General features: G+C 40.3%; 1 protein-coding gene across 2 annotated transcripts in view; it reads left to right on the top strand.

The window, feature by feature from the left end:
* Positions 1-19,132, top strand: part of ACER3 (alkaline ceramidase 3) — a 77,110-nt gene that overhangs the window by 15,907 nt on the left and 42,071 nt on the right. For both annotated transcript variants that reach the window (XM_077807039.1, XM_077807046.1), the window contains exon 2: positions 16,453-16,563. In XM_077807039.1, the coding sequence (XP_077663165.1) occupies positions 16,453-16,563 (111 nt within the window). The remainder of the gene's footprint in view (positions 1-16,452; positions 16,564-19,132) is intronic.

Below are 19,132 nucleotides of genomic sequence, written 5' to 3' on the forward strand. Positions count from 1 at the left end.
AGATTTAGTTCAACTGTTATTAAATGCCTTGTCCACACTCTTATTTCCGTTTAAACGGAAATAAGAGTATCCCCAGAGGGGTTTGTACCAGTTTAATTGCTTTAAAAATTTAACTTGGGGTGCAACATTCTTGCATAAACAAGTCCTTAGTTTGAGTAGAGAAGTTGGTCCAGAGATGGAGGCAAGGGTGTTCAGGAGAGGAAGAGTAAGGTGGTATAGTTTGACAGTTTAGTTTGAACATGGGCAGTTGGAGCAAGGAGAACTCAAGAAGAAGAAAATAAAGCTAATTATCCTAGTGGTTCTCAGCCTGAGGTCTGAGGCCCCCTGGGAGATTGCAAGAAGGTTTCAAGGGTCCACCAAAATAAACCAGAGAGCCGGGCCAGCATTTGACTCATTGGGGCACAGGTCAGAAAGCTGAATCCGAAGCCCTGCTGCTCAGGGCCAAAGCCCGATCCCCTCCTTCCTGGGCTGAAGCCGAAGCCTGAGCAACTTAGCTTCGTTGGGCCCTGGGCAGTTGCTCTGCTTGCTACCCCCTAATGCTGGCCCTGGCTTTTAATCTACTGAAAAACAGTTGTGGCACGGGTGGGCCATGGAATTTGTATAGCATGTTGGGGCGGGGATCAGAAGGACAAAGATTGAGACTCCATGGATTATCCTAATATATTGGTTTGGTCATAGCCATGATATCGGACATTACTCTAGGGCCACTCATAAATTTAACAATTAGCCTATTTCTTGGCTATCTTCCTCTTTCTTCCCTAACCTCCAGGTTTCCAGCATTAGCCTGCTTCTTGACTTAAGACAGCATTTAAAATCAATTTGAGATCCAGAATTTCTTTTGCTATTAAAGTAAGTGTACCTAGTAATGATGTAATGTTAGAGTTAATATTGTAGACAAAATTCCAACTTTTCACAATTCCAGCATGACAAGTTTCAGAGTAACAGCCGTGTTAGTCTGTATTCGCAAAAAGAAAAGGAGTACTTGTGGCACCTTAGAGACTAACCAATTTATTTGAGCATACTTAGAGACTAACCAATTTATTATGCTCAAATAAATTGGTTAGTCTCTAAGGTACCACAAGTACTCCTTTTCTTTTTGCGAATTCCAGCATGGTTTGTTTAGACTTCTATTGCATTTTTTGGGCTGTAAATCAAGCATTTTATTTGTTTTCAATACTCTTCCTGTATTGTCTGGACACTTCATTAGACATGTCAAAGTGTTTATGCCTGCAATTTTATTGCAAAATCTTCCACATACAACTTGAAAATGACTTACCTGCACTATCTTCTCTAAGTTTGGAATGTCCTATGAGTTTGTCAGGCAAAGAATGAATTCCCCAGAGGCAGGATACTGTCCCCACCCCACAAAAGGTCTTAAATAAGAGACTCCCATAGAGATGGCAGGACCTCATTTCAGCGAATTATAGGAAAGGGTTATTATTTCTTGCAGTCCAGTGCATTCGGGACATCCTGGATTGTGAATGGAATGCTGCCAGTAAGAAGCTGCAGCCCTTCCTAATAATCTAGACCAGGGTTTCTCAAACTTCATTGCACTATGACCCCCGTCTGACAACAAAAATTACTACACGACCCCAGGAAGGGGGATTGAAGCATGGCAGCAGGGCCGAAGCCTGAGCCTCGCTGCCCGGGGGCAAAGCCAAAGCCTGAGCCCCACCACCCAGAAAGGGAGCCAAAGCCGAAGCTTGAGGACTTCTGCCCTGGGCAGGGGGGCTGTAACCTGAGCCTTGTTGCCCATGGCTGAAGCCAAAGCCTGAGCCCTGCCACCCAGGGCTGAATCCCTCAGGTTTCAACTTCAGCCCCAGGCTCCAGCAAGTCTCAACGCCAGCTCTGGTGACCCCATTAAAATGGGGTTGCAACCCACTTTGAGTCCCAACCCACCGTTTGAGAACCGCTGATCCAGACTTCTGGTTTGCTCTCTCAAACGACGTCTGAAGATCGCATCTGTCATTTTTAAGGGTGTAGAAAATACTGTGATAGTCCATAAGGATAAAATGAACTGGAGATGGAGACCATACTTGAGAATCTTAGGTTTCAGAGTAGCAACCATGTTAGTCTGTATCCGCAAAAAGAACAGGAGTACTTTTGGCACCTTAGAGACTAACAAATTTATTAGAGCATAAGATTTCATGGGCTACGTGTTATTTGTTAGTCTCTAAGGTGCCACAAGTGCTCCTGTTCTTTTTGAGAATCTTAGGATGCCCTTGAGCTTCCATGCAGACCTAGATGTCACCTATGTTGTTAGGTGGTTAGAAGAACTAAGTTTGGAAAATGTTGAGGAGTGTATGTTGTCTGGCAGCTATTTTTATTCTGTGATGTTGCCTTGGAACTCTTCCCTGCATCTCTATTCATCATGGCCCATCAGACTTTGTGGCTGCAGAATGTGATTGGATGGTCTATTGTTCAAGGCTGTACTTTTACTCTTGTAAGACTGTCCGGGCCAAATCATAAAATTCTTCAAGAAAGACCATTGTGGAAGATATCTTTGCAGGATCTGTCCTTTCACAAAAAGAACGATGGTTAAGTCTGGGTTTTGAATTACTGCATGTTGTCCTGAAAACCAAGGAAGAGGCATTTTATAATTTCTATCGCAGCAACAGAAAGTATGGTTTGATCACGTAACCAACAAAAAAAGTTTTGGAAATTATTGGAACTCAGGAAATGCTAGTTAAAGATCTATGAAAAGACAGATTTGATTTGCAGGGCATATTTTAAGAGGTTCAGATGGCAAGGCATGTTTACGGCACTGGAAGGGAAAGTTGAGGGCAGAAAAAAATGAAGCAGAGAGAGAAGATCTTGGATGGACAATGTGGTGTGCTGGGTGGATCAAAATGGCTATCCATCCACAGAGATTTGCAGAGGATAATTCAGAATTGGGTACCATGGTTGCAAGCCTCCAGTAAAGGAGAAGTCACAAAAAGAGATTGCAGTAACGTCTCTTAATTCCAGTAAGGACTGGGCTCCATTGTGCTAGGCATTGTAGAAACAAGTAACAAAGGTTGTAGTCCCTGACAATTTACTCTAGGTATTTGTTCACTTCCTTCACCCAGCCTTTTTCTGACAGAAATTCATCAGTGGTTTAGTGGTTAGGGTGATAGCATCGGACTTAGGAGTTCTGGGTTCAATTCCTTGCTCCACCACAGACTTCCTGTCTGACCTTAGGTAGGTCTCTCTGGCCATCTGTAAAATGGTAATAATAGCACTTTCCTACTTCACAGAGGCATTGTGAGGCTAAATACATAGAGATTATAAGGTGTTCAGACACAATTGTGATGGGAATCATGTAAGTACTCAAAACATTTTTTATCTAAAAGTATTTTTAAACCATCAGCAAGTAAATATCAGTAATTTGTGTTAAACTGCAGCATGAACACAGTTGTCATATTTGTGTGATACTTAGGATATCAATTTCTTATCAAGAAATGTCTGTGATTTAAATTCTGGGCTTGGTATGTGTCGTGTTAAATCAAACAAAAAGAAATGAGTGCAAGTGAATAGCTACAGTGCTAGCATAATGCACAAAAGGATGAAAGCAGGGTAGATTGATTTAAATCACCAGGTGGAAAGCCTCGATTTAAATCCATTGTAATCAACTTTTCCATTTGCACTTCAGTTATTTTCTAAAGAAAGGTGCATTCTCACTGGTTAATATACCCATTAAAATATGTTGATATTCAAATAAATAGAGCCTTTACACTAGGGTCTGGTCTACACTACAGAGTTAGGTTGACATAAAGCAGCTTACATCGGACCTAAGAGGGTACACTATAATGATACATATTTCTTTAAGCAATTATATTGCTTGATATTTTCAGATTCTTTTGTTGGAAAACGAATGGTATATTGCTACTATACTAGATAATTAACTTTTTTCTCATGATTTGTGTCAAGCTTTATTAGGATGGTAACTGGAATTTAATTAAGCACACAACAGTTTATTAAATTTATTTTTATTAAATAAAACAACCATATGTTTTGACTACTTAAACTTCTATTATCAAAACACATCTCACATTTACAACTATATGATATATTAGAGGAATTAACTATAGTCAGTGAATTAACTGATTATTTCAGGTTCTCCTGGGAACATTTTCAAATATGCTTATGTGAAAGTGACTGGAGTGGAAGTTCCTGCTTGCCTAAGTCTCTTGACGATGACATTTCCTAAGTGACATCTACTAAGTTACTTAGGCTAACCTATTGTGCCATATTTATAAAGCTTGACCTAAAAGTTAGATGTCTTCCCCCTGATTCTTTCTTTATAATATAAGAAAACAGCTTTTAACTCAGTTTTTGATAGAGGCCCATGGATTCAGAATATTTATATTTTTATGTAAATGTTTTAAAAGATTACAATAAGTTTAGGGCTTCACGTATTTTGTATTAAATTCAGATTTCATTTTAAACACGTTTATTTTTGAAAATAAAAAATATAAATTCAATAAAACATTGATTTAAATAAGAAAATCTGATTTAAATTTAAAAATATCTGTTCTCATCCACTCTGGATGAAAGTCACAATGTCAGAAGCTAAACAGTAGAACATACTGATTTTTATATGGCTAGTGTCTTTTAATGTACAGGTTTCAGAGTAGCAGCCGTGTTCGTCTGTATCCGCAAAAAGAAAAGGAGTACTTGTGGCACCTTAGAGACTAACCAATTTATTTGAGCATAAGCTTTCGTGAGCTACAGCTCACTTCATCGGATGCATTCAGTGGAAAATACAGTGGGGAGATTTCTATACACAGAGAACATGAAACAATGGGTGTTACCATACACACTGTAAGGAGAGTGATCACTTAAGGTGAGCTATTACCAGCAGGAGAGCAGGGGGGGAAGACCACCTTTTGTAGTGATAATCAAGGTGGGCCATTTCCAGCAGTTGACAAATGTTTTTACAGAGGTTAGATGAAGGTTAAAGTAAGGGATAATTTGATGGTACCCCAGGGCACTTTATGAGCTGTTGAATTATAAGTGCTTTTATAAGACATGCATAGCAAAAAGAACCCAGTACACTGAAAACACCCATGCCCCTTCCAAGTTTGAACTGAGCTCTCTTCTGTATCCTGTGTTACTCAGGAGTGCGGAAGGCTTTTTTTGCTAAGTACCTTCCAGACTTTTCATTATGTTTGGAGAAGACAATTGTAAAGTTAAATATTGTAGGTAACATTTTTACTTGGATATAAAAACATCAGCTGAATTGGTGCTACAATCCTCAAGTGAGAATGAATTCTACAACTGGAGTAAAGGATGTAAAGCTCATAAGCCATAACGTATCTTGAGATAGCAGATCAGAACTACTTACAAAATAACAATGGCATATTTTGGGTCACTGGGAATAAAGGCCAGACTCGTGCTGTTATAGTTAATGTCTTATTCTGAAAATACCTTTGTCCCTTTTCTCACCCTTTAAGGCACCTGCTAAATATTTTTGTTTAGAGGGAAGCCAGCACAAATCTTTGCGCACTAGAGAACTGAAGGGTGGGAGGAGCGGCCCAGAAGTTTCTGAAACACAGGTGGTATGTTGTATAATTTACATTTGAGTGACCTAGCATGCCTTCAGTATTGTGCCGTGCTGCTTCTGTCAGTGCAGGTCCCGTGTGAGAGGCCCCATTCCAGTGCTTCAGCATCTTTGAAACAGCTAGCTATTTCTGTCAGGTCTGACACATAGCAGGACTGAATTTTCATGTACTCATAGCATGGGCGTGTGTCGCCATCAGTGGTAGAATTGGTGCTATATTCATGCCTCATCCAGTTCATCTCCTGGGCGGTGCTGTATTGTTCTCTGCAGTTCATCTTCTAGTGTGTTGTCCAGTCTAGTTTTAACTGTTCCAAGTTATGGGCTTCCCACTAGGAGACTCTTCCGGTGCATAAAGGAGCTCACTTTCTGGAAATTCTACCTACATTTACCATTTCTTAATTTTGTTTAATTGCTGCTAGTTAAAATGCCCCCATGTAATAACCCAAAGAATTCCTCTCACTTCTTGATCTTCACATCTTCCAAATATGTAGACTGTTATGTCATTCCCTTTTAATTGTTGTTTAGCTAAGGTATAGATACTTAGTTCTTTCAGTTTTTTTAAGAACATCCTTTAACTCCTGATACTTTCCGTTGCTATTCTCTGATCTCTGTCCAGTTAGCTTTCCTTAAAATACAGTGTCAAGATGTGAATACTGTACTTACCCAGTACTGTATAGGGATGGGATATACCTCCGTGCTGTATGGTATGGCTTGGATCTTTGTATTATTTCTTGGTTCTCTGCAGTGTTTGCCTTCCTATTTTAATTCCATTTATGCAGTCCTTTAATTTGCTGTTTAAATTTCTTCCTTGTCATTAGAGCCAAGTCTAACAATGTTCCTTATAGTAACCCATTAGTTCTAGCCATTATTTTTTATCATTACCCATTTTTATGGTACTTCAGTAAGTTTCCAATTATTGCTTATATGGTTCAGTTAACGTTTGTCTAATTATTTGTTTCCTTCAATATTTTCTCCATTTTCCTATACGAAGGAGTTATAGGACTACTATTTCAAAGATTTGTATGAGATATTTGAATGTTGTCTAGGTTGCTTTTACTAAAAGGTGCAGCTGGGTGCCAGCATGGATTGTAATCACAATAAATTACCAAAGCTAAGCAAGAACAGGCCTAATTAATACTGGATGGGGAATCTCCATGGGAAATGGAGGGTGCAAGAAGTTAGCTGTTTCTACTGAATGGTTAACACTATTCCCTCAGTCAGTATTGATGCAGTACTCCAGCCTGATGTAACACTGTGCTGTATGTCTGGATGACAGTAAAACAAAGGTCCTGAGTAGTCATGGTCATGGAAGTTCCTGTGGCACATTTTATAAAATTAGGGAGATTAGTGTTGGTACACACTGGCCAAATTCCATTTTGGGTGACTCTATTCTATCTACTTGAGGTCCTCCTGAAATATCAATTGGATACAGGATTTCCTGACTCATTCTGTATGTCACTGTGGAGCGTTAAATATAAGATACTCTAAATTTAAAAATGGCTTGTGGAAATGAAAAGCTAATTGCTGTGCTGTTTTCCTGGTGATATGATGGAAGAGAGAACTGCAAAAGATACAAGTTAGTGAATTGAAGAAATACGGATTCTTTTTCTGAAGAATTTATGAAGTGATGCCTGTATTCTGGTGATCTAGTAATGATCTTGGCTTTTCAAGGATTCTGAGCTATGTTATTGCTCTGTGTGGTCTAATTGTAAAATATTGTATATACAGCAGAAATTTGCTGTTCTATTCACATTTTAATTTCCCTGTTGGCACTTTGATACCATGGTGATGGGTGCCCTAGAAATTATGCCTGTATTACAAGTAAATTGCTATTGACTTTCTAATTCTTTTTAAAAAACATTTTATCAAACCCTCTTCATGTCTCTCACCTTCTGTATTATATTGAAACTTCTCATCCTACCCTTCAAACCCATTGTCATAAATATAAAGGGAAGAGTAACCACCTTTCTGTATACAGTGCTATAAAATCCCTCCTGGCCAGAGGCAAAACCCTTTCACATGTGAAGGGTTAAGAAGCTGAGAACCTCGCTGGCATCTGACCCAAAATGACCAATGAGGGGACAAGATACTTTCAAATCTGGGGGCAGGGAACAAAGGGGTCTGTCTGTCTGTGTGATGCTTTTGCCGGGAACAGGTCAGAAATGCAAGCCTTCCAACTCCTGTTAAATTATAAGTAATTTAGCTAGAAAATGCATTAGATTTTCTTTTGTTTAATGGCTGGTAAAATAAGCTGTGCTGGAGGGAATGTATATTCCTGTTTTTGTGTCTTTTTGTAACTTAAGGTTTTGCCTAGAGGGATTCTCTATGTTTTTAATCTGATTACCCTGTAAGGTATTTACCATCCTGATTTTACAGAGGTGATTCTTTTATCTTTTCTTTAATTAAAATACTTCTTTTAAGAATCTGATTTTTCATTGTTCTTAAGATGTAATGGGTCTGTGTTCACCTGTACTAATTGGTGAGGATTATTATCAAGCCTTCCCCAGCTTGGAGGGGTATTTTGGGGGAAGACGTCTCCAAGTGTCTCTTTCCCTGTTCTTTGTTTAAAATGCTTGGTAATGGCAGCATACCGAAGCTGGTAAGAGTAAGCTTAGGGGGTCTTTCATGCAGGTCCCCACATCTGTACCCTAGAGTTCAGAGTGGGGAAGGAACCTTAACATGGTGGCAGAGTGGTGAGATCATTTTGAACCAGAAGCACAGCAGGATTTAAAAGGTTTTGGAAAAGGTGATTGCAGCTGTTGATTCTGTCTCTCTGCCTGGGGGACAGAGCAGCAGGCATAAGAAAAAGATTTTTCTGTAGGCTGAGAACAGCTATCAGTGACAAAAGGTATCAGGTTACAGCACAGCAAAATGTTACAAGCCAGGGTTTCTTTTGTTTTCTTTCTTACTCTCGGGTGTAAAGTTAGTTAAAAATAGAAAGGTTAGGATGACAGAATGTAGTGTTCAACAGAAGCTGGAATTAGCCAGATTTGAGGCTGAGGAAAGACAAAAGGAACATGAAAGATGGGAGAACTCAGACAGATGGAGATGGATGCACAAGCGGCCAAAGAAAAAGAAATGGAGACTGCCCACAGGAGAGCTATGGAGGCAAAAGAAGAAGAAATGGAGAGAGGGGAAAAAGAGAGGAAACATGCTGAGGAGGAGAGGCAAAAAGAGAGGAAGCATGAACTGGAGATGGAGAAGGCAAGGGCTGACCGGAATCTACTGGATAACCCTAACAAAATTTCCCCAACAATCCGCAAATGGGAGCGACTGTGTCCACAGTACGATGAATCCAGTGATATTGCTGAATATTTTCTCACCTTTGAGAGACTGTGCACTCTCCATAAAATTCCTGAAGCTCACAAGATGACCACATATTCAAAATTGCAAAATTGCAAAATTGCAAAATTGCAAAAGTCGCAAAATTGACTGGAAGAGCTCTGAACATATTCAATAAGATGCCTATTGATGAGGCTTCTGACTATAATAAGTTCAAGGATTTGGTTTTAAAGCAATTTCAAGTTACACCTGAAACTTACAGAGTAAAATTTCGAACCCTTAAGAGCGGGCCTGGACTAAGTAATGTGGCTTATGTAACCCAGATGACAGATCTGTTTGATAAATGGCTCAACAGACGGGCTGTAACTAACTTTGAAGGAATGCGGGATTTGATGGTACAGGAGCAATTCCTGAATAAGTCAGAGGATGATATAAAACAGTGTTTATGGGATAAGAAAATGGACTCAGCAGGAAGTCTTGCTTCTTATGCTGATCAGTACAAGCAGTCCCAAGGACCGCTAGAGAGGCGGGGCAAACCGGAACAAAAAGGGTCGAGGGAGGAGAGAGAAACAACCCTGGTCGCAGTTGGAGCGGATACCAGAAGGGACACCCTCAGACCACACCCTACTACCGGGTGCAGCCTAAGGCCCCAACTACGCCCCAAGGAACACTCCAGACATCTTATCGTCCCGCCACACCATTTTCTAGCAACCCATCTCGCCCCAGTGACCAGTCAGCTGGGCGATGTTTTAAATGTAATGAGCGGGGGCACGTAAAGGCCAGCTGCCCCAGAACCCCAACAGACTACAGATCATTGCACCGGAATCACACCAGAGGTCCTCAGGCCCAAATACCCTCAGAGTGGAGGGAAACTGTGAGTGTGGGCGGGAAGAAGGTCACAGTGTGGAGGGACACCGGAGCACAAGTGTCGGCTATCCATGCTTCCTTAGTGGACCCCAGTTTAATCGACCCAGAGTCCAAGTGGCTATTCAACCCTTCAAGTCTAACTCTTTTGACTTGCCTACAGCCAAGTTGCCGGTCCAGTACAAGGACTGGTCAGGAACATGGACTTTCGCAGTCTATGATGATTATCCCATCCCCATGCTGTTGGGGGAAGACTTGGCCAATCATGTGAAGCTAGCCAAGAGGGTGGGAATGGTCACCCGCAGCCAGGCTAAGGAAGCTGTCAGACCTAGCTCTGTTCCGGAAACTTCTACCAGGACCCGGTCAGAGGTGATGGAACTGGACCCCATGCCAACGTCTGCAACAGCAGTAGTGGATCCAGTCACAGAGACCCAGACAGAGCTAGTCCCAGAACTGTTGCCAGCACTGAATCCAGTGTTTGCAACCCCAACACCAGAGGGCCCCACCAAACCTGCACTGGCAGCAGCAGATAACCCTACACAAGAGGCTCAGCCGGAGCCTGAACCCCAGCATAGTGCACCAGTGGAGAGTGGTTCACAGTCCCCGGAAACAGCCCCATCACCTGCATCGCTTCCAGAGGGACCAAGCCTAGGTCCACAATCCAATGAGGAACTGATGTCTCCGGCATCAAGGGAACAGTTCCAGACCGAACAGGAAGCAGATGAAAGCCTCTAGAGAGCTTGGATGGTGGCACAGAGCAACCCACCGCCTCTCAGCTTTCCTAATCGATCCAGGTTTGTTGTAGAAAGAGGACTTTTATACAAGGAAACTCTTTCTGGTGGACACCAGGAAGACTGGCATCCTCCGAGACAGTTGGTAGTTCCAACTAAGTACCGGTAAAACTCTTAAGCTTAGCCCATGATCATCCTAGTGGCCATGCTGGGGTGAACAGAACCAAAGACCATTTGGGAAAGTCATTCAACTGGGGGGGAAAGGGCAAGGATGTTTCTACCTATGTCCCGGTCTTGAGGTGTGGCAAAGAGTGGGAAAACCCCAAGACCAGGTCAAAGCCCCTCTCCAGCCACTCCCCATCGTTGAGGTTCCATTTCAGCAAGTAGCTGTGGATATTCTGGGTCCTTTTCTGAAAGACACACCCAGAGGAAAGCAGTACATACTGACTTTAGTGGATTTTGCCACCCGATGGCCGGAAGCAGTAGTTCTAAGGAACACTAGGGCTAAAAGTGTGTGCCAGGCACTAACAGACTTTTTTGCCAGGATAGGTTGGCCCTCCGACATCCTTACAAATGCAGGAACTAATTTCCTGGCAGGAACTATGGAAAGCCTTTAGTGGTGGCAGCATACTGTTCAAGGCCAAGGCAAAGTTTGTACCTTGGGGGAGGTTTTTAACCTAAGCTGGTAAGAATAAGCTTAGGAGGGGTCTTTCATGCAGGTCCCCACATCTGTAACCTAGAGTTCAGAGTGGGGAAGGAACCTTGACACCCATGCATACGTTAGTTCCCACCCACTTTTTTTTAAACCCCTTTCTTTCCATGCCCTTTGTCCCTTCTGTCACCCATGCCACATAATTAACCCCTCCCCCCCCCCTTTGCTTCCTTTCCCTTCTCTCCCTCTCCTTCCCTTTCATTCATCTGGCTACCTGTGCATAGAAAGAAACCTCTGCCTCCCCAGAACCTCTAAAAGGGAGGCCGCCCCCACATGATACAGCTAACTTAATCCAGCCTTTAGGCACAAGCAGGTGACCACTCTTTCAGATGTGCTTGAATACATGCCATTCTTCCCACTTTCTTAATAAGCATATTAGACACCCTGACAATTGTTAGCTTGCACTGTAGCTCTGACTGGATTGTCCAAAGTTAAAGGTTTGATTATAAAAATAAGTACTTGTCACTTTCAAAAATATGAAAAGTTCTAAGATTAAGTCACTTGTGGCCTAATAATAAACAGACCGGAAGAAAATTCAGGTACTTCACCTTTGACTTCACTATCTCACACTTGTATTTTCTTTTCCCTATTGCTATGTGCAAGACCCACACAAATGGAAATACATTGACAGTGGCTGTGCAAAATGCTGTCAGATGTGCGAAGTAAAACTGATGTTTTTTTCTTGAATCATTTACTTAAAGTAAACGTAGAAGTTACGTGTGATAATAGTTGTTATAATGTTGGTATCCCTTTAAAATGCTGCTGCCTTCCCTGTTTTTCTTGTTTAAAGTGGTGGTATGATACCATACAGATTTTTAATGGAAGAAATGTGGTGGTCCTCTTTATTGATCACAAATCTAAAACTAAAAAAACTTTAACTGCAAAAGTGTCCTTGCCACGCTGTCATATACACCTTACTTTAACTTACTATTTTCAATTCAGCAGAGTCAAAATTGATGGCTTTTCCTAAAGAGAGAGAGAGAACATTTTAACAGTGGAAAGGACCCTCATGATTCATAAATCTCTTTCATCCTTCGTACAAATATAGATACCAGGGTAATTTAGAAATGTTCAAGTCACACTGGTTGCCCTGCCAAAAGTTTAATGAGGTATTTTTTAGCTTCTTTAGTACCTTTCCCTCATTGAAAACCCTGCATTTGTTGCAAGTTATTGTAATGCATTAGGGTATTTTTATTCCATGCTTAAATTTTTCTAATGGCCATATTTTGTTGAAAATAGACTGAATTGTCTAGCTTCATTTACTTTATCCTATCACATTTTCCTTCATGTGTTTTGTAGAAGTAACTTTCCAATTCAGAAGTTAGCTAATTCTGTAGGAATTAAAGGTTTACAAAATCTAGGTTCAGCAAATTTATGGGAGCCCATTTATTCTACGAAATATTCCAGCTAACACCAAGCTCCATTCCGTGTTGTACCCATTTATGCCTTTGTTGCCTTTCATGTGCACGCATCAGGCACATCATTAGACTGTCAGATCTTTGTTTGGCATGACTGAAACTGTTGTCCGGAGCCATGTACACTTATGGTGGTTTATAGATGTCTGAAGGACAGTAAAATTGTTCAGTGAATATACATGCAAAGTAATAGACTTCTCAAATTTTCCATAGAAATTTGAATTACCGATTGTATTTGTTGGATAGTTTGCAGATATGGTAAAACTCTGCCCATGGGAAGTATAACTAATAGAGGACCATGGAATTTATATTTGTATAAATTTGTTTTCATACAGGTACAGTACTGTACTTGGACTTCCTTGGCAAATAAAATGTCACTTTGGAACAATGCTGTGTATTAAAATAGCCTTTTCATGAAAAATTGTCATGAAAATTTGCAAAGCAAGGCATGAAATCTACTTGCCTTCCCTTTACCATGATGATAGATTAAACTAACACTTAGGTTAAAAAAAATTATTCTCCCTGGGTGAGTATAATCTGAAAAAGCTGCTTTTAACAAAGCAACTAGATTTTTATAATTTGTGTGGTGATGGGGAGCCTGTGTTCAGGGAAGGCCTTGGGACTCATGCTGTTCAGATGAATAAAGCTGGGTGGGGTGAGAGTGCATACTACGTGGGAGGGAGGATGATGGACTCGACAGTCTAACGTGGAGCAGTAGGGGAAGTACAAAAGTGCAAAGCGTACAATATTTTTAATAGGTTCCCCTGATGCATGCCAAGAGCATTTAGTCAATACCGTGCGCTAAAACAATGTGGGAAGTAGTATCTAAAATTTCAGAGTAACAGCCGTGTTAGTCTGTATTCGCAAAAAGAAAAGGAGTACTTGTGGCACCTTAGAGACTAACCAATTTATTTGAGCATGAGCTTTCGTGACCGAAAGCTCATGCTCAAATAAATTGGTTAGTCTCTAAGGTGCCACAAGTACTCCTTTTCTTTTTATCTAAAATTTGGTAGGAGTGATGGCACTTCCTCTCATTGCAAGACAGCCTGAGATGTAAGGAATGTGCTCACTGATAAGACTGTAGCAAATAGTTTACATCAGCTTCCGTTTTATAAATATTTAGAGAATGAAAGCTAAAACTCTTGCCTTAATGTACATTGTTCTCTTTTCTGTGTTCTCATATCAGTCTGAAGTTTACAGCCTTAATGGGCTCTATTCTGAAACGATTTGCTTTGTCAGTTATGAACAGGTCTTTCTTTACATGTTCCTTTAATTCAGTATTTTTGTATTCTTCTTTTGTGTATTTCTTAGCATCCTATGAATCATTTCATACTAATAAGCACCTTTAAGAAATTGAGATTTACATGATCTGCAATAACTGCTTTGGGAAATCAGAGCATTTAAGAGCCACTCTAGAAAATTATGAAGACTTAGAACACAGGGCCATATTCTAAAGAAACTTTACCCTGCTTTTTCAGGCTACGTAGCCCTCTTGCATTGTTTGTGGGGAGGACAAGATAATGGCCAAGTTAAAATATTTACAATACATACAACACAAATATTTAATTTAACAGGAGCTTCTTCCACCCCTGAATTCTGTTGAGGCTGACCTACTGCCCACTTTAGGGATGTGTCACAAGGTAGAGAATGGGCATCTTTAGCCTGCTGAGGTCCTATAATCTTCTCTCTCCTTATCTGATGGCTCTGCAGCCCTACTCTCCCCAAACTAATGATCAAGGAGAGAGATTCAGTATTATCTAGCCTTGTCTAAAGGGATGCATCTACTGAAATAGGGAATAGTCTTCTTGACACTAGTCGTTGGGCTGGTGACCCCCAAAGGGAATTAAGAATGAGGAGATCCTATAGGGCAGGCCCTTATTCTGCAGTCAGATAGGCATTGGGTGTCTTTGCACAGCTCTGTTGACCTCAGTAAGGATTCACTTGGGTACAGGGGGTATGGTTCTGCAGTACCGATCATAAGGCTGCGGCCTTTCTTCGGGGATCACTGACTTGCAACCAGAACAGCTTTGTTTATAACTGGATCAAATTGGTGGTTGTGCCATTGTTAAGCATGATTATGTTAGTAAAGCACCTTGTTAAAGAAGGTACTCGCTTCAGATACGATTTATCTGCTTATGAAGAACATCTAAAATGGAAACAATCTAAATTTGTCTGTGTTTATACTAGTTGCTTTGGCAGTGAAAATAGGCTAGTTACTTCACCAGTATCTAATTTCACATTCTGGTTCTCATGCTGGAATAATACTGTTGTGTCTGGGGTTTTTGCACTGCAGGAGAGTGTTTAAATATGTAAAGCAAAGCATAGTTTCTTTGGTAGTGTTTCTTGGAATATATTGGACTTTAAAACACTTGAGCATAGTTTGATTCTTCCCATTTCCTTTTGGCAAGTAGTTTGAGGGGATTAGGTATTTGTGTGAGAAGAGTTCCTGTGGCAGGTGCTATATTGAGCTGCTATATTGGTCAAAATGCCCCAAATTAACTTACACGTTTCACAGGATGCACCTCTTTGTTCAAGGCTTTATACAATTTAACTCTTATTGGAGATCCTTGAATAATAAGGCTCTGATATTAGCATAATATCAAGCATTTCTGGTTTTTGGTCTGATGCAATCTGCAAGTACGTGTTTCTCTGTGCTTTATCTTGTCAGGTGGTCAGACTCATGTATTTTTGTGAATCAGCCCCTTTAAAGAAAAGTATAGGTCTGTATTTAATTTGGTAACTACAGTACATAACTTCTGCTCCTAAAATCTGACTACATCAGGCAGAGATAAGATGCTGAATTTGCACTCCCTTCAGACCAAGCCTGTTTGCTTAATTTCAGTTGCCTTACTTAAGGGTTTACTCACTTTTGTTTGCATTTTGTGCAGTCATTTATTGTACACCCATGCAAAGTGGATGTAAAAACACTACCCAGTCAGTATGGGAGAGTCGTTGTTTATGGTATTTGTGCAGGTGCACTACTTTCTTGCAGTGGCATCTGGTATCCTAGATCGTTGTAGTTCTAAAATGTGACACTTATTTTTGGTCTTCTCTTTGTGTTATCGGATTGCATGTTATATGTATCTGAATACAGCCAAGCTCAGTGTTTAGGCAAATGGCTTCAAGTTCTATTCAGCTAAAAACTGGAGATCTGTGTTGGTAGCAGAGCTCTTGTGGTGAGATGTCACACATCCCAGCAGCCTGTTGCTTCTGGACCACACTAAGAATGTGCTGGTCCTACTGAAATTTGTCTTTAGAAATGTGCTTTGGTTAGTAGGTGTATGGTAAAAGCTTTAAACCCTGATAAGGGAAGAGTGTTGCCTGCAGTTAGCTTAAATGATTAAAATGAAAATTGTATAACCTCTCTTGAGGGATCAGAGGGAGGAGCATGGGGAGAGAAGGAAGGAGTACTGTATGCTCATGTTAGTGCCCCCAAAGTGTTCCAGGAGTTGCTTTTTCAAAAAAAGCAGCTCCTTACAATACCAAAACTTCTGCTGTTTGAGGATTTATATTTGCTAAAAGAATTTCTGATAAAATATGCTTTGTATTCTACCAAGATTAACCATATTTTTCCTGTTCCTTTGCCATAAACATAAGCACCATCCAGTATTCCTCTTTGGTCTGATGTACTATTGTAATATTACCTGGGCACATGGAAAGTAGTATAAAGGTGTTTTTGTTTTAAAAAAAAATCAATCCCCCCCCCCCACACACTTTTTAGTGACGTTATCCAGACTGTAGCAAAATCTAACAGTGGATAAAGTGCTGAAGCAGAAAGAGGCTTGGAGAAAAGGTGTAGCCTTTTTACTGAGAACTGTTGAAGTCTTGTTTGAATGAATGCAGCTTTGTTTATTTCAAGTGCATGTTGCCCAATACTAAATCTCTTCTTGGGTTTCTATCCTACAGGGAACACAGTGAGTAACCTGATTTTCATTCTACCTCCAATCTATGGTGCGATTCAGACCTATAAAGATGGCCTTGAAAAACGATATTTAGCTGCATTTTTTTGTCTCACAGGTATGTGTAAAACTTGATTTGCACTTTAATTATACAGGGATTTCAGATGAGATCTGTATAGTCAAAATCGGAACATTTATTTCTGTTATAACTTCAACCTCAGTTCTTTATATAATCTATAATATCTGGAGATGATTATTAGTTTTGTTTAGGCCAGATAAATAAAATTAGAATTAACAAAATAACTGTCTGATGTAGTAAAATAAGCACTATCTGGCCTTGTGTCCTAATCCAGTGCATACATTTTCATAGACTGTGTCCCTTTTATGCTGATTTACAGAAGCTATGTTGTGTGGCCCATATTTACCAAACAGTAACACTTATAAAAGCATAAATAAAACAAGTGGGCAAACACCTTGGAGGAACTGAGTGAGCACAAGGTTTCCATCTCTTTTGTCAGTTTTAGTGCTTACCTTTTACTGGTTTGACCTGCATCAGGACAAACAATCACATTCAAGGCATTCTCCCAGTAGCTAGAGGGCACTCTTCTCTTTACAGAACTTCATAATATTAACCTGTAGACAGGCGTCTAAGAAGCTCAAATAACTGGTGTTGAAAGCATGACCTATTAGAGAGAGTCTCTCTGAATATTTTTCCCAAGTACTGCTTATTTTCTTTGGGATTATGTAAAGTACTATAGTACTTTAATGTTACCCATTCTAGAAGGGAATTGATCCAACTTCTTGTATCAAGCACTTCTGTAGTTGTTTTGAACTTAATCTAACCTTATCTCCCCAAAGTATACGTCTGGTATCTATTGGTCCTGCTTTCTCTTATCAGAGGTGTTGGACTTTGAGTGTACATCGGAGGCATAGCTCCTAGATTTGGCCTGAAATTTTTGTCAAAGATTGAAGTGTCTTATTTTGTGTTTTAGATTCTCTTCTATATTTTTTGGCATGCTTAAGTTCTAGTGCTAAATCACTCAAATTGTGCTAAAGATAAATGAATGCCAAGGGAGAAAGGATTCTGCACTCCAGCCACAGATTGATAAGAATTTATAACCGGCCTAGAAGACTTGGCTTTAAATGAAACTGAGAGATGTGCATAGAATTAGTTATTAGAACCTTTCAGTTAAGGGATCTGTCACGGTTCCTCCCCCACTCTGAACTCTAGGGTACAGATGTGGGGACCTGCACGAAAAACCTCCTAAGCTTATCTTTACCAGCTTAGGTCAAAACTTCCCCAAGGTACAAAATATTCCACCCTTTGTCCTTGGATTGGCCGCTACCACCACCAAACTAATACTGGTTACTGGGGAAGAGTTGTTTGGACACGTCCTTCCCCCCAAAATACTTCCCAAAACCTTGCACCCCACTTCCTGGACAAGGTTTGGTAAAAAGCCTCACCAATTTGTCTAGGTGACTACAGACCCAGACCCTTGGATCTTAAGAACAATGAACAATCCTCCCAACACTTGCACCCCCCCTTTCCTGGGAAATGTTGGATAAAAAGCCTCACCAATTTGCATAGGTGACCACAGACCCAAACCCTTGGATCTGAGAACAATGAAAAAGCATTCAGTTTTCTTACAAGAAGACTTTTAATAAAAATAGAAGTAAATAGAAATAAAGAAATCCCCCCTGTAAAATCAGGATGGTAGATACCTTACAGGGTAATTAGATTCAAAACATAGAGAACCCCTCTAGGCAAAACCTTAAGTTACAAAAAAGATACACAGACAGAAATAGTTATTCTATTCAGCACAATTCTTTTCTCAGCCATTTAAAGAAATCATAATCTAACACATACCTAGCTAGATTACTTACTAAAAGTTCTAAGACTCCATTCCTGGTCTATCCCCGGCAAAGACAGAATATAGACAGACCCACAGACCCTTTGTTTCTCTCCCTCCTCCCAGCTTTTGAAAGTATCTTGTCTCCTCATTGGTCATTTTGGTCAGGTGCCAGCGAGGTTACCTTTAGCTTCTTAACCCTTTACAGGTGAGAGGAGCTTTCCCCTGGCCAGGAGGGATTTCAAAGGGGTTTACCCTTCCCTTTATATTTATGACAGGGTCATTCACCTATTCCTACCCAGAAGCCAAAAACAGGTCTACATGGAGTAGCTGGGACCACTCCTGTCCCTAGATTGTGGGAAATGCAAGAGAAGAAAACCATTACTTTTCAGCTACCACAAAAAAAAAAAAGGCAAAAATAATCCAACAAAATTAAATTTGAAAAATTATAAAAATAAATGAAACTCCAAGTGCTGCCCCTGGATTTCATTTCTTGGTTGTGTGTGAAGTTATTTTAAATATTAATCCATAAATACCTTAATATAAAAAAATCCCCACAGAATATTCTCCATCTAGTCCCCAGAATTCATTCCTGTAAGACTAGTCCCTACACAATAGAAGCAGTCTAATAAAGCATCATTTATCATATAAAGTTTCAGATTTTTCCTGAACCTGCTTACAAATACATATCTACAAGAGGTGAAAGCATGGGTGGGTTCATGTGACCTGTACACATCGTTGGCTAGAGCCCATGTATAATGTCAAATTCTTTCCAGTTGTAGATATTGCTTTGGAAGTCTCTTTTATAGAGCCATGTGAATAACAGCCATTCATAGC

The sequence above is a fragment of the Eretmochelys imbricata genome, chromosome 1, assembly GCF_965152235.1.
Source record: "Eretmochelys imbricata isolate rEreImb1 chromosome 1, rEreImb1.hap1, whole genome shotgun sequence".
Taxonomy (NCBI): Eukaryota; Metazoa; Chordata; order Testudines; family Cheloniidae; genus Eretmochelys; species Eretmochelys imbricata.